This window comes from Agelaius tricolor, unplaced genomic scaffold (assembly GCF_023055355.1).
Source record: "Agelaius tricolor isolate 1412-34295 unplaced genomic scaffold, bAgeTri1.0.p SCAF_27, whole genome shotgun sequence".
NCBI lineage: Eukaryota > Metazoa > Chordata > Aves > Passeriformes > Icteridae > Agelaius > Agelaius tricolor.
Window position 1 is genome coordinate 8,804,260 of NW_027269287.1, and position 23,992 is coordinate 8,828,251.

General features: G+C 40.8%; 1 protein-coding gene across 1 annotated transcript in view; it reads left to right on the forward strand.

Annotated features, from left to right (window-relative positions):
- Positions 1–23,992, forward strand: part of TRPM6 (transient receptor potential cation channel subfamily M member 6) — an 81,538-nt gene that overhangs the window by 50,402 nt on the left and 7,144 nt on the right. Inside the window, exons 28-37 of the mRNA XM_071448650.1 lie at positions 354–466; positions 1,382–1,508; positions 2,412–2,509; positions 4,833–4,891; positions 7,066–7,088; positions 8,234–8,284; positions 19,953–20,018; positions 22,437–22,723; positions 22,990–23,072; positions 23,578–23,783. Coding sequence (XP_071304751.1) covers positions 354–466; positions 1,382–1,508; positions 2,412–2,509; positions 4,833–4,891; positions 7,066–7,088; positions 8,234–8,284; positions 19,953–20,018; positions 22,437–22,723; positions 22,990–23,072; positions 23,578–23,783 — 1,113 coding nt within the window. The remainder of the gene's footprint in view (positions 1–353; positions 467–1,381; positions 1,509–2,411; positions 2,510–4,832; positions 4,892–7,065; positions 7,089–8,233; positions 8,285–19,952; positions 20,019–22,436; positions 22,724–22,989; positions 23,073–23,577; positions 23,784–23,992) is intronic.

Here is a 23,992-nt window from a genome sequence, read left to right on the forward strand (position 1 = left end):
CCGTAGAGATATATTAGCAGTATCAGAGATGGGTGCATGGAGAATGAAAAGGCATACTTTTCTGTAGTCAGTCTAAATACCTCTCTGTCCCCCACCAGGTTTGCTTACCAAGTGTTAAAATACATCAGATTCAAGTTTTAATTATGAAGAGTATGACATGATGGATGACATTAGTTGTTTTATATCTTGTGATGGTGCACATCTTTGCATGGAACTACTTGAGTACTGAGTTTGGTTATCACAACTCTTTCTCAGGTTGCTTTAGACATCTGCCAGTTGTCAGTCCTATCAGATTTTCCCTTAGTAAACAGAAATTCTATAGCTCAAAGATGTTTTTTGACTCTTTCCTGCAGAATCTTTAGGATCCTGTGAGCTACACCACAGTGAGGCAACAAAAGCAAAACAGCAAAACAGAGACAGAAAGTCTGGGAGAGGAAAGAGGAATCAAAAACCTCTTCAGGTGCCGGTATGGGCAGATGCAAGAGAATTGTGTATCTCAAAATTGTCTTTTTCATTCCTTAAGAGTAGTTCCGCAGCGTCATTTAATTGAAAATGCAAACATTTAAAATGCTGCACACAAACTGCAGCATCTTCTGTGTGTATCTAGTTTTGGTCAATTTTATTTTTTTTGGATGTGTGGGATTTCTGTTTTGAATTGCTGCCATCCAGGGACTTTGTTATATCATGCTGATACTGATTTTGTGGTGATTCACAAGTGTAAATCATCGTTGCATTTCAGCTTTCAGGAGAACTTGTGGAGGCTTCATGTGATCTAGACTAGACTGAAGCAGTGACCATATCTGGGGGGGTTACAACTGTACTCAGGCAAGATAGGCCTCATAACATTTTCTCCCGCCTGCAAGAGTCCCATAGACTTTTCTCTGAATCCATCAAACATTTAGCACATTGCAGAAAGTATATTGATTGTGTATAGGTGTGGGGCAAATTTTGCAACTGAGTCTGTGTGTTCATAAATAAACATCTATTTCTAGAGCCTATAAAGAAATTTCTAGGGTCTTCATTATCTGGAAAGAATTATCACTGTTTAATGAGATGAATACTGAAGGCTAGTTTATTTACATAAGATACACATGTCAGCAAAGACTTGAACTTTGAAATCTAGTATCTCTCAAGGTATTAGGTCTCAAGGTTCAAATACCTTTAGAGAGTCTGAGACCACAGTACTTGCTAGACAAGAGCAACATGTCTTCTGGACTTTGTAACAAAACTGGGAAAATCTGTTTCTCAGTTGGGAGTACATTCATTCATTCACTGGCATTTCAGAGGTGCTCTGAAAGGCCACATCATAATGCTGTCAGAGGAACTGTAGAGATACTAGTCATCCTGTAAATTCAGTATTGTTTTGTCTGTGTCTTGGCAGGTGATTAGAGTGGATGATTGTCCCCAGAACACTCAAGTGAACTCAGAGCCTGCAGAAATCAGTATCTGGGATGAGCAGGAGATACACAGCAAGAATTGGCTCACCGTGTCTAATTTCAGTCAACTAAGTATGTTACATGTTACACAAAGTGAATTTCAGAACAGCTTTCAAAAAGAAGCAGTAAATGTAATTCAGAAAATCTAAGTGTCATCCACCATTTTCACCTTATGGCATAATTTTTATGGAATTAGACTTAATTTGTCTTGATAATTTATGCAACATTGAAGAGGCAAAAGAGTCATAGGATGGATGGAAGATCAGGTGAATCTTTTTGGGACCACTGCCTGTCTTCCATGGGAGATAGCTGAGTGCTAATCCTTAGGAATGAGTAGGAAGAATGATGTCTTTGTCTCCTCTCCTGAAGTGTCTTCTAAAGTAACATCTTCCAAAGTGGCATCCTGGCTAATTGCAAAAAATTAAACTCATTATTTTTCAGGACATTTACTCTCACAGGCAGTGCCATAATACTGTATTTGCTGGCAGATCCTCTGCCTGCATTATTCATTTCTCATTGCTCAGAAACATATCCTCCAAAGGGAAGAAGTTAATTCTGTATTGTCTCTTTTGGAGTAAAAAGGAATGGCATTCTGACCCTTCATTTAGTAATCTATCTCTTTCATTCTCAGACATTCTATGCATCATTCATCTCATCTTTCAGCTTTGCTATGATGTGGCTCACTGGTTTCATCCTGTGAGCTGCTGGGAGAAGTACTAGACAGAGCTGTGGCTCACTACCACTCAGCATTCAGCCCTCAGAGGAGGGCTGTACTCCAAAGTCTGCTGAAAAAGGTGGAAATAGTCTGTTTAGCCCTATGAAATTCTATCACTGTTTTTTTAACCCATTACACATTTACTGGGACAATATGGTGTATGGGTGTTTATTTTATAACACTGTGTAGCTACTTAGTTTATAGCAATAGAATTGTTCATTTACCCTCTTGAAATAGCTGACAGCTTCTCTTTTGACTAGGTTTGGAACGTCTCCATTACAAGCACCAGAAAATTAAAAATCCAGACTTTGGTAGGCATACCATACCATTCTGTGATTACCTGAGGCATTCTCGAGAGGTAAGACCTAGGATTACACATCGTAGTCCATAATTTTGGCTGGGATGAGCCCACAGTAGCTCTACAGTCATGCCTGGATTTGCCAATAGAGTTTCTTTGTCATGACATACCTTTTTGAGAGATGAGAATCTTTGTTTTCTTCTGGAACAGTGTACATGTGGAAGTAAATGAATAATTTAACAGCAGCTCTACTAATACTCTCCTAAGATTATTGAAATACAACATTAAATTATTGAATCGTCCAGTGGTTCTGAATATGAGCTTAGCCACAAATAACACGTGTTGATGTTTCATCAGGCAATGAGTGAGCACACAACTTGGTCTTGAACTTGTTGATGGGCAGAATGGATTAGAAGAAAATTATGGAGAGTTAACTACATAGCACTCACTTTTCCACACAGTCGTTTCTTACAAAAGGGTGGATAAATATTGATAATAATTGCAAAGCATGGATTTTTTAACCATTGTCTTATAAAAATTGTCTTTTATTATTTACCAGAATTAATCTGCAGCTCTGTAATCTAAAGTTTCTCTTGCTGTGTGAAAACTAATATAGGCTCCTTGAATTTGATGGAGCTAGACCAATTTATATTTCCTGAAGACTTGAACAGGAATCTGGGTTGTGGAAACCACTACCTGTTTTAAAATTATGTAGCTAATAGAAGAAATGGAATAGCTAATCAAAGAAAATGTACCATTCATTAAATTTTATAGGAATATCTCAGAGAAATGAAAGGAAATTACCAAAGAATAAATTAAGAAAAGGAAATGTGAGCGAATCCTTTCCTCTTTCTTTTCAAGAGCACCAAAGCACCCTTCCTTGTTGATTTCACTTATAGGACTTTTGGTTATTAAAATGGAGTTCTTTCAAAGACTAGCTTATTTTTCACTGAAAATGTTGTCATTTTCTTTTTTTTAGGAATAAAAATGAAACAGGTAATTTCAGTTACGCTGTTCTGAGTGTTGAGGAACTTGAATCCCATATACCTTGGATGATAGCTTTAATGTTTTAATTAAAAAAAATGTTGGGGTTTTGTATGAAAAAGTGACGAGAGAGAGAAATAGAAATAAATTTACTGATTTTGTATTCTGTAAAACTGAAACTTGGACTCAAAATCAATACATCTTTTAATTGTGAATCACAGGAGCAGCCAGGCAAAATAAAGTCAGGAAAACTCTGTGAGGTAACCAAGTAATCTGGTGTTTCATAGCTCATATTAAGATATATTCAGATAAGACACAAGTGTGATATTTTTTAAATTGTAAAAGAACCCATTCTGCTGATTAATAGCAGTATTGGAGTTATGTTGAAAACAGTTGTTTCTGAAACATCAACTTCAAATTCTTTATTCTTCCGAGGTACAGCCTCCAGTATCCACTGAATTGTTGTGCCTCTGTCTGGACTATGAAAGCTTATATTTACACTGAGATGTAACAAAGTTTCTGTATCCAACTGTTCCACTTGGAGAATAATGTATTTTAAAGATATGTATCTTTCTGAAAGTGAAGCTTCTCACTCATGGCATACCAGGGATTCAGAAATCCCACTTGATAGGAAGCAGAGAGCAAAGGAAGGGGTGTGTAGGCAGCTTTTGGTAAAGACTTTCTCGTCTTCAAAGCAAGGTACATGTTCAAATTATGAGAGAAATTTAAAAAAATTAAATTTATTTAAGTTTCAGTTTTAATTAAAAGTTGAATTTTACTTGATTCATCTTTAAACTTAGCTGTCCTTAAACTTTTGTGTGTGTGTGTTTTGAGGATTGAAATTGGTGTGAATACTATTGAGAAGAAAAATTCCATTTCTTACTACCATATTAGGAGGACCTGGCTGGCCCATTTTTTCCTAATATGGCTTGAAGTTTAAAAGATTATTTGAGCATTTCTTTAAATATAAGACCTTGAAAATATGTGATCTAAATATCCCTGGAAAGCTGCTCAGTGTGTTACGTTCTTCTGTTCCAGGGCTTATTTTCAACAACAGTAAAGGTTATGCCTACACTGGAATTTTCCAACATAAAGAAAGTTCTCTAATACTGTGCCTATTAGAAGACCTTTAACCAGCTTTGTGAGTGTATGGAGATATAGGTGGTGACCTGAGTATTTAATTCAAATTTCTGGAGACAACATGGAAAATGGCAATGTGAGCAAGTTATTTCCATTTTAGTGTAGGTATGGCAGTGCTATGATACACCTGCTGTCAGGGTCATTATTCATGTTAACAAAAATCATATCAACAACTGTTCTCAGCATTGTGTGAGCTGTGCAATGTGAATATGATAAAGATGTCCACATTTTACTGGTAAAAGTGTCTTTCTCTTTTTAGGATTTCAGTAATAGCGTATCTGGAAATATCAAGAAAAGTAATCTGAACAGGAACTCCTCGTATGTATCATTAGTATGTTAAGATATTCACCACAGGTTTTCAGAAAGAGATGTCTGTAGTGTCTGCAGGTTTCCATTTCAGTTCTGCAATATACTCAGGATGACAAATTCCTGAGACATGGAGAATTAAGGCCATTCAGTGTATTTAAGTTTATTTAAAGGAAATCTTACTAATGGAGATCAAAGAGATCCATTTAAAAAAGTGTATGATTTTAGGTGGAATAGACACCCTTTCTAATTCTAACAATAATTGAATTTTCTAATTCTGTCACTAAGATGAGAGCTGGACCTGATGATTTACAAGGTATTTTCCAGCCTTAATGATTCTGTGATTCTCTGGTGATTCCATGGTTCTATGGCCATAGCATCTTTAATTAGCCCTTTTTCCAATCTAGTTAGCATGAAAAACTGTATTTTCTTTTGCTGTGCAATTGCATGTTTTATTTTTTAGTAATTGCAATGCTAGCATCTCCTGAAAACTTCTCTCATTGACTGATTCATCTCTTTTGTACATTTACTAAATATTTAGCTCAGTTTTCTTCATGCATTTTCAGAAGTTATAAAGCTTTGATTATATTTATTAAAAGTATACTGATTTCACAAGTGGTTTCCATTTTCTTGTGATGCTTTTTTTTCCCAGATTGATTAATCATTATCATAATATTAGTAGGATTTTTGCTACATGCAGAGCTATCTTTATGTTTCTTTTCCTTCCTATTTTCATCAGTTTCTTCTAGACTTCTGGTTTTTTTTGGTTTTGTTTTTTTGTTTTGTTTTGTTTTTTTGTTTTTTTTTTTTTTTCTTTTCAGCACTGAGCAGGTAATTAGTAGAAGATACTAAAAAGCTGTCGCATCTCACCATGGGGAGAAGAGTTACTGGGGGTTTTATGCATACTCTGTGTGTGTTTGGGCCAGAGGAGCGGGGTTGGGTGTTCTGCTGCTGTTGTGGGTTTGGGGTTTTTAGGGTGTTTTTTCTTTTTTCTTTTTTTACACCCCACCATTTATAGAGAGTAGACAAACTGCACACTTACCAGCAGGATGTAGGGGCTGTTGAGTGTCCTGAATCTGTTGCTTAGTCTGTTGTCTTCAGTGGGATATCTCTGGTCTATGGGGTGAATCACATCTTCTGTGCTCTGTAACAAAGACTGCTTTAATGTAGCAGTGCTTTTGCAATCAGACTTGTTAATCCAAAGAATCACCAATTCTTATAAATTTTAAAAGTATGTTCTTGTACGAGGAATGGTAATGACAAAAGTAACTGTTAATGCATCTCAGCATTGACTAAAAACGAGCAGTTGTGTGTGTGATTGAAAACTCTGTAAATGATACTGCTATTGCAGTGTAAAAGATATGAATAGCAGTGCAGACTCAAGAGCAGTTCAACATAAAGCAGAGAAAGAAACACGTAGAGAAATTTGTCAGTTCTTCAATGCCTGAAGATTGTTTGCTCATGGCTTTGTTGAACAAAATTGCACTGAGGGTTATTTTGCCTTAAGATTGCTGAGTCATATATGATCCATGTGTACTAGTTTTTGCTTAATGACAGAAATAAATGCTGGATTAAAATATCAAATATTTGCTTTTAAACAGATTGAGATCTCCAGAGGAAACTGACAGTAAGTTTTTTATTGGTTGTCATTCATTTTAATTCCCATCTGCAATTCTCATGAAGACAATTCTGAAGCACAAAATCCAAAAAGAAGTTAATTTACTGTAGTTGAAGATTATAGCACAGACATTGTTTCCTGTGTTAATTTTTTACTTTAAAGTGAATGATTTTTTATGAGAAACATGTTGTTCTCATAACAACTGCATAATCTTAAAAGAAAAAGATATATTTTCACTCTAGTCTGACCAGTAATGTTGTCCTTTCAGCAGGAAGAAACTCTTTAAGATGCTGCTGCTTTGATCCTTAACAGTCCAAGTGATCTCCTGGGTTAAACCAGGGTGTATGTCTGAAGTTATAAGATTTTTAATGTATGCTTGATTTTTCAAATTGCAATTATTTGTAATACTTCTAGTTGGGTTGTCTACCTGGAATTGTGAAATCTGTGAAGGACTGAATTTATTATGAAATGCCTAATGAAGAAATTCACGGTTTTAGTGAGGAATCAGTTTGCTCCTCAAAAGCAGAGTGCTAGTGTGGTATTTGTTGTGTTTTTGTTCATATCCCAGTTTTCCTGGCATGACACTTAGCCGTAAGAGGCTGAGCAGCTGGCACCTATCTCTTTTTGAGATTAGCTGTGGTGCAGGAATCAATTGCTCCTAGTCTTATCTCCACTGCAAGTGATGCTCTTTGTGGGTCCATCTGTGCCCAGAACACTGCAGTGCTGAAGCATTCTGCTGCAAGCAAACTGAGTTGTAAGGCTGCTCTCGAGAGCACACCATTCTTTTGATTAAAATCCAGTTTTCCTATTCTCAAAAGGCCCCTTTTCATGTTTTGTTTTTTATGCAACACGCAAAATGCTGCAAAAGTAGATGGGTCCAGCAAGAAAAAAATCACAAGGGACTTTGAATCACTAAGAGGAGTGAAAAATGCTGACCCTTCCCCCAGTATCCATAGATGTTTTCATGTAAGATCTCTTTCACTAGATAAGGGACTAAAAGCAAATGGAATACACCAAGAAGAAAAGTGTAAAGTTCAAAAAATTTTGGTGAACATTGTTTTGATTATGTAATTTTTTGAAAATTAATAGTAGTACAGTATATATAGATACTGAAATCTGGCATTTTGAATTATGGTTTTCCAGGACAACAAAATTATTTCATCTAATTAATGAAAATGTGTTCCTTTTTCTTAGTTGTATTAAAAAGGCTTTTTTATAAAGCAAACATTTTTGGACCAAAATTGATCAGTCTGAGCATATGTAACCACCAAAAATGTTTGTCTGCTTATATTTTAACAGCACTTTGGATGCTGTGGGTTAATGGGAAAGTATTATTATAGTTTTGGTGCAATAGTACAGTTAATGGAATACTTAATGGAGGATGGAGTTGGAAAACATGTCTTTGGGAGGCCATGAAGCACAGTGGATAGTAAAATGCTTTTGATATCCATGGGGTCTAGCTGGCTTAACATCTCCTTGAGGTTAATATATGATTTTCCACACAATTTCCTTGAATAAATAAGTCTTCTGCCTACATTACACTGACAACTGAAATTTGGCAGTATACAGTACATGATAAAGTAGTTAAATCCCATAAGTAATTCTCTTTAGAATGCTGAGTCAGCAATTCTGATTAATCTGTTTTGTGACAAACTCTGGGATGGAAGGAATTTAAAAATACTGTATTTGTGTCTGCTATAATAATTAATACAACAATCTTTTAAACATTATTTCAGATATCTTCTCCTGCTTGAAAACATCTCAGGATTTGCATCTTCACTACTCAGGTAAGCAGGAGACACAAGAATGACAGCTGAGGAATTTAAGAAATTAAAACAAACATTAGTTGTCCCGTTGTCATCCACTGTGATTTTCATTTTGAGGACTTGCACAATTGCCCACTGCTAAGAAGGTTCTGTCTTAATTCATGTCTAACACCCCAATGAAAGGATTTTTGATTTTTTTTTCTGTTGATAATTGCTTCATTCTGGGTATTTATGGCAAATCCAGAGCAGAATGTAGGTAATCACTTTCAAGATATTAGTGGAAATCATGAATACAAGTCAGCTTCCTGAGCAGGCTGAGGAGGCACTACTAGTTTGTTTATAGCTGTCAGTCTCCTCACACCTCCCAAACCCTCCTTGGTACTTTCTGGAGTTCTTTTCTTCAGTTAATTGGTCCTGTACTACCTAATCTGTGTTTGTATATTTATGAACTCCCGAAAATCTGGCAGGGAATAAATCCTTTGAATGTTAATTTCCTGCAGTCCTGCCTTTTCCCAGGCTGAGTCTGCACGGATTTTCCCTCAAGGCCTAGATGTCAGTTTTCCAGGAGGAGAAGAGAGCAGAAATTGCCAGTAGATGTCACCATTGCCCACAGGACTTGGCCTCCGGGACAGGCAGGGCTGGAATAAACCAAAACGGCTAGCAGCCTTCTTAGGTCCAAAATCTAGAGAGTTTTCACTGGGAATAACACCTCCTGGCTTGCAATCAACTGTAGAGACATAGTTTCTCTGGCATGGTGGCATTGTTGCAGGTATTGATTTGTTGTTTGTCAGGCGGGCTATTTGAATTGATGTTGGATTTTTTAGCACAGATGGAAGTGGTTTCCCTTTTGAGCTGACAAATGTCTTCAGAGGTTTTCAGTGTATGTTTTCTTTCTGCAGGAAAATTAGGACAGAATTTAGCCAACTAGGCCCAAAAATCCTGCAATAGAATTCTGTACCATTTACTGCTTTTGTGTTATTCTTGCTATCAATTTGAGAAAGCAAATATAATCCTGCCTCTCTGCAGGATTATACCCAAAAGAACTAGATCTTTGTCCCAAGTTTGGCAGCTGCTGCATGTCCATGTCACATGGCTTCTCAAAGTTCCAGAGAGACTGCTGGCAGGGTCTGACAGATGGTATGGATTTTAGCAGCTCCTCTGTTCACATCCTTCTTCCTGCTATGCATGGATTTCATGATCAGTGTGCTCTTAGTGCAGCACCAAAGGAAGATCTTGTTTTTCAGTGCATGCTCCAACACTGTTCAGACATAGTAACCAACTCCTGTTGAATTTGGTATGTGTAAACAACCTTAAGCTGGAGTATGAAGTACAGATCTTCTCAAATGGGGACCCCAGTTCATAGGGTGGATGTGTCATGGGTGCCCTTTGCTCTGCCCTTCTGGACTCAATAATCTCCAATTACATCTTGCTTAAAGAGGTAATCTTAAAAGAAGGATAGCTGCTGACAAACTCCCTAAGTTCCATAATCTCCAGAGTTTGTTACCATGGCTTTTTTGTTCCTCTGCAAAGAAACACAGCTCTGCTGTGGTTAACTCTCTGCTTTGGTTCACTCTCTGCTTTGGACGATACTTTTGCCTTCATCCATTGACAGTCAGAACAGTGGCATCCAGGTTGCTTCCTACTTCTAGGAGTGCCTTGTTTTACATCTCCCTCCCCCTTCCTGATAACTCAGTCATGGTAAAGACAAATCCATAAGGATTTGGTTGGCTCTCTGAAGTTTTGAAGGTGTTTGCCTGAGAAATATGCTGCAAGTTAGGGAGATATAACAATGTTACTGATGTTTATTTTGGCAAGAAGCCTGAATGAAGAAACAGTACTCTGTGCAGGGGAAGCACCTTCAGGTGCTTCTAACCCTGACCAGACAGACAATGAAGGCAGCTGGAGTCAAGGCATCTCATCAGCACAGTGTGAGTGTGTGTTGCTGTACTGGAGTTGGCAGGAGCAGGATGCAGAAGCAGCCCTTTGTGAAAGGAGGAGGATGAGAAGATAGCAGAAGTCCTTCTAGGCAGGCTGCAAGGGGCTTTCCCAGAGAGCCTGCTTCTTTGGAAGGAGGGAATTTATGAACAGGGTGAGATACGTTGGGTCGGTATCTGGCCAGATGGGTTCATGGCTAGGTCCTGACAGTTATTCAGTACCAATTCACATAATTTTCTGGTGATGGAGAAGGGAGTCCCTTCATGTTGGGGTAGTGGAGGTTCACTTGTTTGTTGGTTTCTGTGTAGTGAGTATTCATGTGTGAATTGTTTGCCTCTCTTGTACCCTCTGTTATTAATTCTGCTGCTGTTACTTTCACTTTCCTATTTCATTGCTGTTTCCATTTGTCAGTTCCAGTAAATTGACCTTATATAAACCCATGGTTTTTAACTGTTGTGTCTCCAATCCTCTCCATTCCACAGCTGGGAGGAGAGGGAGGGAAATGAGCAAGCAGTGTTTGGTCTGGAATGTTTCAGTGGGAACAGTGATGTGGGGAGCACCATTCCTAAACCACAACAACCTTATTTGGTGTTTCACGTGAAACATGAAGAGCTGAGATAACCACAGATCTGGTAAGAGTGGGTGGTAAACAAGTACTTGTTGTATTAGGTATGTCACAATGCTGTAACCTAACCCTGTATGTTTCAGTGTAGGCACTATGTGCCCAATGAGGTGCTCCTTTTTGATGCTGGCAAGGGGGGTTATTTACAGACATGAACGAGATGGGGCTGCTGTGGAAAGTGCCTCGAGCTGTTTATTTTTCAGCATCAGTCTCATTACATTGGAAGCATCAGTCTCATTACATGGGAAGATGCCAGCAGCTCACAATCCAGGCAGCAGGCCAAGAAACTTAATGTTACAACTTACTTTATAAGCTTCTTGACCAATCACACAAAGCAAAAGCATATTGACAGTAGTTCAATCACCATAAACACACATACCTTTGGTTAAAACAATGCTTGTTTATTTCGAATACAATACCTGCTTGTGAGGCTTAAAACGCAATGCACAGAGCTCCATTATTAAGCTTTAACCTTCCTAATATCTTGCTAGATAAACTTTCTGCAGCTTAGGGAGCTATTCAGACAAGCGTTAATACACAGGCCATTGTTGTATTTGCCATTGCCTTTTCTACAGTTTAAATAATTTTTCTGACCTAACTCATGGCTGTTGCTTTAGCTCTACTCACAGTCCTGCTGTATCTGAGGCCTGCCTTTTGCAGCTTTCCCCAAAACCCTCTAATTTTCCCTCTAATTTTGTGGATTCCCACACCTTTTCAGAGCAAGGAGAGGGATCAGGATTGCTTTGTTGCTGAACTGTGTGATATCAGCTTATGAAATGATAACTTCAAGAGCAGTGAGGGTCATTTGTGATGTATATTCAGTGTTGGTCTTCTATCCTTACCTCAGGCACTGCCTTTAGGAAACCATTAACCATGTCCTGGCCTGTATCAGGCACAGCATTTCCAGCTGGTCAAGGGACATGATTGTCCTGCTCTGCTGTGCACTGGTGTGAGGTCTCACCTTGAGTTCTGTGTGCAGTTTGGGCACCACAACATGAAACAGACATTAAGCTGTTACAGACCATCCAGAAGAGGGCCATGAGGCCTGGAGCAGAAGCCTTGTCAGAAGCTGCAGAGGTCAGCAGCTGTCTGTTGAGCCTGGAGAAGAGGAGACTGAAGGTTGACTTCACTGCTGTCTTCACCATCCTCATGGAGGGAAGCAGAAGGGCAGGTACTGATCTCTTCACTCTTGTGACCAGTGGCAGGACTCAATGAACTGGCATGAAACTGAGTCAGAGGTTAATTAGTCAGGTTTGAGCTAGATATCAGGAAAAGGTTTTTCACCTGGGGAGTGTTTGGGTACTGGAACAGGCTCCTCAGGGAAGCAGTCATAGCACCAAGCCTGACAGAGCTCACAAAGAACTTGGAGGCACACAGTGTGGCTCTCAGGCACAGGGCCAGGATTTGGACTTGATGATCCTAATGGGTCTGCTTCCTAATGGGTCCCTCTGCATATTGTATGATACTGTGTTTCTGTAATAATTGTACCCAGTCTGTGAGCAGAACAGGGAAGGATTATTTTCCCCAGCTTTTCACTCCTTTTTCCTTCTTGAGACCTGTTACAACAGCTTTGGAGGATTTTAAATTCCCTTTGGATATTACAGAAATCATGCTTTTGTTGCTAAGTCTGCCAGGTCTCTTCAGTGCAGTCTTACACCCTGATTAGAAGAAGGGATTCTTAAGAGGGCCTTTCAGAGATCTACCCTGATGGTGGATAGTCATGATTGGTCTGTGATGTGGGAGAAAATGGGCCAGCTTTTGAAGGATTATTCTGCTCCAATGGCTTGGAAGTTCACCCCTGAACAACTACAGGACCCTGTTAACGTGGCAGAATATTTGAAAGAAAAATGCTGTGGCAGTTACAGAGAAACACAGAGTTCTGCAATGTCCAGGGCCCTGTTTACTCTTTATCTGACACTGCTCTCAACACTAGACTGCACCCTCAGGGGGAAGAAGAGGAAAGCAGAACAACAGGCACTGTGGCCACTCAAACTTCAGCTGAACCCCAGGAACAACCCATGATGGTACCAGTTGTTCCTATACAAAAGAAGAAATTCAAGCCCAGACAAGTTTGCATACTGAAGAGGAAGCAGGGCCCTCAGAATGGGAAGAAGAAATGGAGAAAATCATCCCCTAGCTACAAGGTATGTGAAAATTTTTCAGCCACCAGTCAGGAGAGTCCCTGCTGACCTGGTGGCTCTGGTGTTGGTGTATCACAGCCCATGATATGAAACTCTATGGTAATGCAACCAATCAGCTGGGATCCCTGTCCCAGGATGTGGGGATTCACAAAGGGATTGAGGATAGAGCAGAAACTCTCAGTGGCAACTTCTGTCAAGTGTGAGGGAATGGTGACTACCTAGCTCTGGCAATATGAAGATCATCTTTTTTTCCGCCCTACTGGCCTGCACCTTGGCTGTGGAAAGGTCTCTCTGGAGGACCTCTCTGCCACTGAGGGAGTCAACATCTCCTTCCATTTTTTGTCATCTGTGAATTTGCCTAGTAGTCCATCAAGCAAGATGAAGAGGAAATTTACCATGCCTTACCAGTATGGACCAGAGTCTCTGCTATTGGGAGCAAGTACCCCCATACTCAAGAGAGGGTACACACCATGAGGCAGCCTGGGTTTTTTCTGTGTGTGACCATGGAGAGGGCATGAAGAAGTGGGATGAAAAACCCACCTCTGCCCTAGCAGCTGAAGTATGTGAGTTGAAAGGAAGAACAACCACCAAATGTCACTCTAGTTTCCAGAATGTCCTCAGACAGAATAGGAGGGCTGGTGTTACTTTCAGTCCTCTTGAAGGGACTTTCAGCTTGTATTTACAAGAAGTGAACCGTTCTTTGACCAGAGTTAGAGGGGTCTTTCATTCAGCCAGGTCCTTCCTCGTCCAGGGGAAAGGGACAATCAGATCTCTTGGACTCTGTGGATGTCATGGCCTTGGCTCATCAGACTCACAAGAATATTGGGCTTTAGTTGACCCCAGAGTACAATGTACCTTGATGCCATCAAGATATTGAGGGGCAAAATCCATCTCTATTTCTGGGGTGACGGGGGGATCCCAACACATGACTGTACTGGAAGCTGAAGTGACTCTGGCTGGGAACAAATGGCAAACACGCCCCACTGTGACTGGCCTAGAAGCCCTGTGCATCCTGGGCACAGATTGCCTCAGGAGAGGGTATTTCAATGACCCAAAAATTAGGCTTTTGGGACAGCCGTAGAGACAGAGGAAGTTGGGCGACTGAACCTCTTGCCTGGTCTCTCAGAGGACCCCTCTGCTGTGAGGTGGCTGAGGATTGAAGAAGAACAGGTACTGATGGCTGCCACAACAGTGCAGTATCAGCAATATCACACCAACCAGGACTCCATGACCCCATCCATGAGGTGATTCTTGAGCTGCAGAGTCAGGGAGTGGCTAGCAAGACTTGCTCACTCTTTTATGACCCTAATTGGCCAGTGTGTCAGTCAGTGGAGAATGGAGACTGACAGTGGACTACCACGGCCTGAAGGAAGTCACACCACCACCATGCACTGCTGTGCCAGAGGTGCTGGAACTTCAGTGTGAGCTGGAGTCCAGGACAGCAAAGTGGTGTCACCATCAATATTGCAAATGTGTTTTTCTCTATTCCTTTAGCAGTAAAGGGCAGTCCAGTTTGCTTTCACTTGGAGGGATGTCCAGTACACCTGGAACCAGCTGCCCAAGAGGTGGAAATACAGCCACAGTATTTGTGTTGGACTGATCTAGACTGCTCTGAAAAGGGAGAGGCTCCAGAACATTTGCAATACATTAATGAGATCAACTTGTGAGACAACACAGCAGAGGAAGCTTTTGAGAATGGGGAGAAGATAATTCAAATCATCCTGAAGGCCAGTCCTGCCATAAGTCAAAGTAAGGTTTAGAGACTTGTGCTGGAAATTCAGTTTTCAGAAGTAAAATGGCAGGATGGACATTGTCAGATTCCAATGGACATAGTCAGCAAAATAGCAGCTATGTCCCCACCAAGCAGCAGCAAGGACACACAGACTGTCCTACATACTGTGAATTTTTGGCAAATGCATAGTCCATATTAGAGTCAGATTGTGAGTTCTCTCTATCTTGTGACTCAGAAGAAGAATGATTTCAAATGGGATCCTGAACAACAACAAGCTCTTAAACAAATTAAACAGGAGATTAATTTGTAGCAGTAGCCCTTGGGCCACTTAGGACTGGACAAGATGTGAAAACTGCTCTACACTGCAGATGAGGAGAATGGTCCTTCCTGGAGTCTCTGACAAAACGCACCCATGGAGGCTTGAGAATGATCCTTGTGGTTCTGGAGTCAAGAATACAAAGGACTCATGGCCCACCACACTCCAACTGAAAAAGACCCTGGCAGCTCATGAAGATGTTTGAGCTTCCTCAGAAGTGTTTGGCACCAAAGCACAGCTCCTCCTGGCACCCTGACTGCCAGTGCTGGGCTGGATGTTCAGAGAGGAAAGTCCCGCCACGGATCATGGCACTGATGACACATGGAGTAAGTGCATCACTCAGATCACACAACAAGCTTCAATAGGAAATCCCAAGCACCCAGGAATCTTGGAAGTCATCACAAATTGGCTCAAAGATGAAAATTTTGGAATATCTTTGGAAGCAGAGGAGGGAAAGGTGACTTGTGCTGAGGAGGTCCCAGCATTTAACCAGTTACCAGAAAATGAAGTTATATGGTCTCTTCACTGATGTTCCCTGCTCTATTGGAGGGTGCTCCCATCAAAAACAGAAAGCTGCTGTATGAAGTCCTACACGGTGAGTCACTGAAGCTGTGGGGGGACAAGGTGCATCAAGTCAGGTCACAGAGCTGAAAGCCATCGAGCTGGCTTTAGATATCGCTGAATGAGAGAAATGGCCAGTGCTGCACCTCTGCACTGACTTGTGGATGGCAGTAAATGCCCTGCAGGGGTGGCTGGACCAATGGAAAAAGATAAATAGGTAGTGCAGAGGTAAACCCATGTGGGCTGCTGAGTTCTGGAAAGACACTGGTGCTTATCAGAGAAGCTGCTGTGAAAGCACATCGTGTAGATGCACACACCCCCAAGGGCTGGGCTGCTGAAGAACATCAAAACAATGGACAGGTGGATTGGGCTGCTGCCATGGTTTGACACTAGCACAATGCCAGTGCCCCCATGAGGGTACCCTCTCCCTGGTTTCTGCTGTGAGATATGACCAGGAATAAGCAAAGCAGGCTTCCACTTAGAAATAAAGAAAACAAAACTTTATTAACTACACTACAACTATATATAAAAAGGAACACACAGGAAAAATGAAAACCTTACAAATACATTTCCTCCTCCCCCCACCAAATTTCCAATACAATACATCTATTCCCCAAATCACCAACTCTTGGTCCAGCACCACCCTTCAGACAATCCATCCTCAGTTCATCAAGAGAAGAAGAGTCCTTCTTGTACTATGGGCTTCCCCTGGAAACACAGCTGAAGCCTCGTGTGTTTCCGAGTCACTCGTGGCACCGCCCCGAGTACATCTGCCATTGTGACCTCTTGCTCTCATGTCCAGTGCTCTCACCACTGAACATGGACCAGAGCTGCTTCTAGGGTTGTCTTTTTAAGGATGCTCTGTCCCGTTCCAAAAAGAGCACAGTCTCACCTTCGGGACACCTGTCCCCCCCATATTTTTTCACCACCTGGGGCCGAGGGGTACCCACACTGAACCCTCTTGGTTCTGAGGCATTGCCTCCCCCTAGATGCAGTCTCGGTATCACAAGGAACATGGTTCTGTCCATGGCTGTACAAAAAGAGTCCAGCAAAAGCCACTCCATCATCTCTTCCCACTAGGATTCTTCTCTATTCTTCCGCTATTTCTCACTCGCCCAGACCTCTCTCGCACTTGCACATTTCCTTCTTCCATTTCATCTCTATCTCTCTTCTAGGAAAGGTTAATGTTCTGCAAAGTTTTCATTGTCCAAAAAAAGGGTTAAAAACTCGGACTCTGCCTTCTCAGGAACTCCCACAGCGGCTGGACACCTTCTCGCTGCATCCTCCTCCCCACTCCGCTTCTCCTTCTCAGCCATGCTGCCGGCACATGTTATCAAGTTTCAAGGTAGCACAGTCCCAGGCACAGGCTGTACTCTCTCTCTCTCTCTCTTGGGGGGGCTGCCCGATGCCTCCTGGTACTTCTCCCACCCTTCCATCCTCAGGGGCCTCTTCACCTCCCCTCTCGGTCCAGGCCTCGGCCTACCTCACCCGGCCGCATGGCTCCCCTGCCCTGCCCAGCAGCAGCAGCTGGACAGGGGAGAGACCCGAACTCTTTCCTCACCAGAACCCAAGAGAGCCCCCCAAGGGAGAGCTCTGCTTTTAACCCCGTGTTCTCAGAGGCGGACCCATGTCCTAATGGCCATATTAGATGCCAATATAAAATCTGAACATCCATTGGCCCAACCATAGCATCCCAAAAAACACATTTCCTGTCAAACCACCACAGCTGTCAAGAATAAAGTGTCATGGGTAGACCTGGGCTGGCATCATAAGGGTGATTATTTCTGGCTCATTGGGCCCATGACAGCCCAGGTCGTTAGGGAAGAGATGCAGCAATACAGATGGGCTTGTGAGTGAGGGGTGGATTAACCATGGACACTATTAACCATGGACATTATTGATAACTGTGAAATGTGCTGAAATGAAAAGGGGATAAAGCCTCTGTGGTATGGGGGGATGATGGTTAAAATATAAATATGGAGAGGCCTGGCATTGTATTGCACATGTGCAAAGGCAAGCTCTATGTAGATACAATGAGAAAAACATTGGATGGCAGAGATGCACCCTGTGCCTCACCCCACTGCCCAGAACACTGTCTTGGCACCCCATCAACAGGTCAGTCAGACAACAGGGCCCATTTCAAAAATAGCTTCATAGAACTCTGGGTCAGAGAGTACAGTATCAAAATGGGTATCGTGTTCTCTGTCATGCACCAGCCTCTAGGAATGTTGAACAATAAAATGGATTGCTACAAACCACATTGGTGGGATTTTCAAATATTGGTATCTAGATTTAGCAAAAACCACCTGGTTAGTTAACACTAGAGGCTCCACCAATCGAGCTCAACCAAAAGCTTCATGTACTGTAGAAGGGGATAAAGACCCTGTGATGCATATAAAGAATATATTTTGGAAGTCAGTTTGCATTAGCCTGTCTCAAGCAAAGTCAAACCCACCCATGGGAATGTTTTTGTTCAATGACCTGATTGCTCTTTTGGAGAAATGTAGATGCATGGGGAACAGGATGTGTACCTGAAGGGGATTTGATTTTTGAGTGAGAACAGTCTGTAATGTCAAACTGTGTGTGTATTTTTGGTTGCTGAATGACACTGGCTCTGTGTGCCATAACTACCATGGACAGTGAGTATGGACTGCTCCAGATACAGTGGTCATGAGCTCGTGATGAAGCTTGAAACCACTTGACAGCACACCAGCCCTCCTGCCCTGGAAGACATCTAGGACAGACAGAATCCACAGCATGGGCTCAAAGAACTCAAGAGATATCTTGGCCATTGATTATGGACATACCAGTGCTTATGTACACATACATCTCTATCTATGTATATAGTTGGAAGGTGTGTGGCTTGGTCATGAAGGACGTGGTACAGAAGAAGGGTGTATCTGACTTCTTTTTGGCAAGTGACTGGAGTTCTGTGGAATCCTACTATTTGTATCAGCTAGGGAAAAGGTGTAGGTGATACAGAAAAACTAATCTGTGTTGAATTATCTTGACAAAATTTGGTAAACCTGAGTGCTTTCTGACTTTTAGCTAACCATCATCATGCATGGGAGAATAGAACTGAAGTCTTTTCTACAGTGCTAGTCTGCCGCAACTCTTTAATTCTCCACCGACTAAAATAGTTTCATTATTTGTTCCCCAAGAGTGTAGGAGACTTCCTTCTCCAGTTTGCTTTGGCAGATCATTGAATAAAACAAACCTGATTTGCTTGGGTTGAAAAAGTGGAGTGCAGACCTAATTTCATGGCTTCTGGGTATCAAGAAATATCTTACTAAAGCAGCTCACCTCTTGCATTTCCTTCCAGTTGTTTTGGGGTTTGGTTTTGGTTGATTTGTTAGTTGGTTGGTTTTAAAAATCTGCGTCTTTGTCACCAGTTAGTTCTCACTCATCACCACTGAAAACTCTCTCTTTTAGAATGCACATCTCCAGGGTCTTGCAGATGTTTACACCTAACCTGCCCCTAAATGGACAAGTAGTACAGCTGAGGCCTGAGGCAGTTGCATCCGGGTTGTTGAAAGGTGTTTGGTTTCTTAAAAGAGGAAAAGTGAAGAATTTATCTCCATTTCCTAGGGTATATTAATTCTGAAATGTCTAAAGGAGACCTGGACTGTCAGCTGTCACTATAAATTACACTGACGTTAATCCTGTAGAAGAGACTGAAGCCTGTTGAAGCCTGTGTGAGAGTAATGACTGAATTTGGAATCTGGGTTATGATTCCAGATGCAAAGCTTTAATGCTAGCTGAGTTTCTGGTATCTTTCTCTCCTGTTTCTAGGACAGGGTTAATTACTTGCAGAAGCCAGCCAGGGGCCTGGCTAGGCCCAGAGGTTGTTCTCTACTATGTCAGGTCATTGCCAAGGCTTGGGGGGAAGGGAATCTCTTCTGGGGAGCAGGGGTTCCTTCTGGTTCAAGGTAGTGCTGTCTTGTCAGGGGTTTTCCATGTGAATTGTTAATTTTTTGTGCCCCTTGTCATCAGTTTGTTGCTGCTGTTCATTGCCTTATCTCGCTGCTGTTTCCAGCAAACTGTTCTTATCTCAACCCATGATCTTTAGCCTTTGTGCCTTCCATTCTCCTCTGCAGCCCCAGCAGAGGCAAGGGCAGGGGGAGGAGGAAGAGTGAGAGAACGGTGCATGGTTTGACATGTTTCAGTGGGAACACCAGATTGGGGAATATCTTTCCTGAAATACAACAGTGTGTAAAGGTGAGCTGCTGTCTGGGTAAAGCAAATGGTGATCAGATGTGACACAGTGTCACACTGCTGCCTCCTCCTTGGCTTTGCACACTACAGTAAAGTGCAGCCAAGCATTTTTGAAACTTAGCCAGCTTGTTTATTCAATCTAGCAGTGAAATCTTTGTTCTTTGCAGCTGTTGAAAGAAACAACTTAATGAGACTTGCTCAGACCATACCATTTACACCAGTCCAGCTCTTTGGTGAGTACCAACTTCTAGCTTATGTTTGCTTTATAAATAGTTGATGCATTATCTTTTAAAAACCGTGTTTGAGAAATTGTCTTGGATTTATTTCAACAGTTCTTCTTTTCTGAAAGAGACAAAACAAGAGAGAATGGTAGTTGTGCTGTAGTTAGGGACTTTTGGTGGTCACCTTTTCCAAGTCCTTCCATGGTCAATTGAGATCAGATTGCTGAGGCACTTGTGAATTGCATTTTGATTTTGTCTATAAATGGAGACTCCTCATTTTCATTGGCCAACCTCTTCCATTGTTTGATTGACCTAATCATGAATCCAGGGTTTCTATCTGTATTTGTTGGGGTTTCCCTTGCTGTATCTTGTATCTGTTAGTATTCACGTGACTGCTGTCAACCTCAGAGATGAGTCTAACTCCATCTTCTATGTATCCATCCTTAGGATACCTGAAGACAGCCAGAAGCTTCCCCTTAACCTTGATAACTTCATTCTTTCTGTTTCTCTCACACACACACTGACACAAACACAGATGCATATGTAAATCTATGTATAGGATATGCCATCAAGAAGAAAACCAGTAGTGATTTAAAGAGCATTATTCTTTTATCTGGCACAGAACACTTTTAGTGTCTTTAGTGTCAAGGACAAAAATCTTTGCTGTAACTGAAGAATGGTAGAGCGTAATCCATAAATTTTTGGGAAGAGTTCTGAAAATATTGTGCAGTATTGACTTACAACAGCAGAAGGTCTGCCTCTAGACTCTTGATATCTAGATGCTGCCTTCTCAATAGGCAGAATACTTTGTCTCACAGCAACTAATTGCTGATACTTGCAGCATCATAGGATTTCTTGGGACCTGATTGCTGTAGATAATTAATATAGCCATGGCGATATTGAGAATTCTAATCGTTGAAGCTCCCAGAAGAGCTTTCTAGGTATTAAACTGTCAAAAGATAATAAAATAAAGACTTAATGTAAGATTAAAAAATGTGTCTAGTTATACTATCTTTATTCAAGTGTCTGTCTTTTATGTAAGGTACTGACTTTTCCAGTTGCTTTATTTTAAATTAAAATGTGCCTAAATTACTGGATTCAACAGCATCTGCATTTGTGCTAATTGGTGAAAGGCAAGCTCAAAAGTGGGGAGGAAATCTACAAGGCTGAATTCACCTTGTAATTGCTTATGATGGTCTTTGCTATTTTGGCAATTTAGTTACCTCATCACACTTCCCTGTGAAAACCTATTTCTTATTAATTAATGTTACAAATTATGTGAGTTGTAGGAAGGAAAGCCAGATTTTAAAAAAATCAGTCTACTTTGCTGTTAGTTTACAAATGGCAACACAAAAGTGTTGTTGATTCTGCTGCAAGAGGAATGCCACTACAACTCTCCAGGGGGAAAGAGAATGCAACTGAGTTAAAAGTCACTAGGTTCTGCTTGCAGAAAACGTGTTACGAGCAGGAGCAGAACACCTCAAACATTTCATCATTGCATATAACATTGGAATTTCTAGAAAAAAAATAAAAATATTAGTTTAAAATACCAAAACTGTAAGCTTCCTGATAATTTCTGAACAAGCTTCCTGAACAAGCTTTAGCTTGTTCTCCTGGAAATGTATTTTTCAATTTAATTTCCCTGGCTCATCACATCATGGCCAAGTCACAATTTTTGAAACAAACTCAGCTCTCTGCAGCAAAAGGTGGCACTCTCGACTACAGCCCATATTGCATCAACTACAAAATTAAATCCCTTTAATATTCAATAACTATTACAAACTGTTTGCCTTGTTGTTATGATTTTTCCCCTAGATTTATTTTAAACTATTATTTAAACTGTTTTTAGACTAAGATTTGAATTCAGATGTTCTGCTCCTGCAAGTTTGTTTTGGTGTTTGTTGCTTTTTGGGGTTTACTTTGTGAAACACAGAGTTAAAAGAAAAATTCAGGGAGTGTTCCACAGATTAACTTAAAAGTCTTACTAAAAATTCTCCTTCCATATAAGTGCATAAAGAGAGGGAATTACACATGAGATATTTGGAGTTTGCACACTGGAGATAAAAATGGTGACCCTTTAAAAATATGTTCTTAAAATGACTGCTATGGACTAGAGTATCAGTGAGCCATGTTTGTGTGGAAGAATCCAGGAGGTCTTGAATTTATCATTGTTTAGAGGCTTAAGACAAGATGCTTGGACCACCTATTATCATAGTAGAAGAATGAATGTGTAGAAGAATAAATAGTGTAAGTTTAGGCTGGGGAAGTTTTCAGTCAGATGAACAGTTATGATAAAAAGTTCTCTTTTTAAAGAAGTGTGACTTAGAAAGGTGTGTAAAGAGGTATGTTATTTAAAGACACCAAATGAAAGTGCTGTTCTCTCCTGTTTCTGCCAGTGACTTTTGCTAACAAAACTTCTTTTTATTTAAGCCGGAGAGGAAGTGACAGTTTATCAGCTAGAAGAGAGTTCACCTATGAATCTTGATAAAAGCATGTCTTCCTGGTCCCAGTGTGGCACAACTGCAATGATCCAAGTCCTGTCACGGGAGGAGATGGATGGGGGTCTGCGGAGGGCCATGAAGGTCATTTGTACTTGGTCTGAGAGTGATGTATTAAAGCTGGGACAGGTTTTTATTGTGAAGTCTTTCCTGCCAGAGGTGGTTCAAGCTTGGCAAAAGATCTTTCACCATGGCACAGTATTACATCTCTGTCTGAGGGTGAGTTCAGACCTGAAGGAACAACACATCAGGCCTAGCCTGATATTAGACTTGTTAATGTCTTCAACAAGGTTGACATGTGTTTTGATGTTATCTTTTGGAAAGAAAAAAGGTTTTGAGGAAGTTGTATCTCCCATTTGTAAAAAATAGATAATCAGGGTATGTGTGTTGTGATTGTTCATTTTTTTGAAAAATTCATGACACTTTTCTTCATGAAAACGAAGAAAGGTGTCATGAAATGTTTATAACATTATCTTTTTTTTCAGGAGATTCAACAGCAAAGGGTTGCCCAGAAGTTAATCTATACCTTCAACCAAGTGAAGCCTCATACTATTCCCTATACTCCAAGGTAAATTCAAAGTACTAGGTGAAAGTCCCTAAAGTTTCTCTTTTCAGCCTCCTTTTCCATTGTAGGTTGCAATGATAATGCAGTGCCAATGATAATGTCTAAGGATAGGTAATGAACTTTTAAGAGGAAAGGTAGGCAGCTTTGAAGTTTGTTTTCATAGTTACATGTAGTGGAAAAATAAACATTCTGTTCCATAGACTTAAGCAAGAACTGCCTTTTACATAATTAACTAAAATAATTTGATGTGGCTCATTTACAGTGCACTAGGGTAAATCAGATTATGTTGTTTGTCCATAAACTATACTTTCTGATAAGGTGCTTTTTTTTAGAGGGTTGTGAGACCAAAAAAGCCTTTGTTCTCTCTATTGTTTGTACCTACCTACTGTTGTTGAAAATGCTCCAGTCAAAGAAGACATGTCCTCCTTTTTGGTATGTTTGCTCTGCATCTTGATGGCTGCTGACTGTTACCTTGCCAGCTGCTGACAGACAATATTTATATTTACAGGTTCCTGGAAGTTTTCCTCATTTACTGCCATTCAGCAAAGCAGTGGTTGACCATCGAGAAGTACATGACTGGTGAATTTCGGAAATACAACAACAACAATGGAGATGAGATTACTCCCATCAGCCTGCTGGAAGAGCTAATGCTGGCCTTCTCTCACTGGACCTACGTCTACACCCGTGGGGAGCTCCTGGTCCTGGATATGCAAGGTGACTGCTAGCATAGGACTGCTATTTGAAACCAGATGAAAAGTAATAATCTCAAAAGAGACTTTAGTACTGAGGGCCAAATTCTCACTTAGATGAGAAAATGCAAAGCTCAAAAAACCTCTGGATATCTGTTGTGTGATGCCAATAAATGAAAATCCACAGAAACAGTCTAGGTTAATGTAGGTGTAATGGGAAAATAATACTGCTTC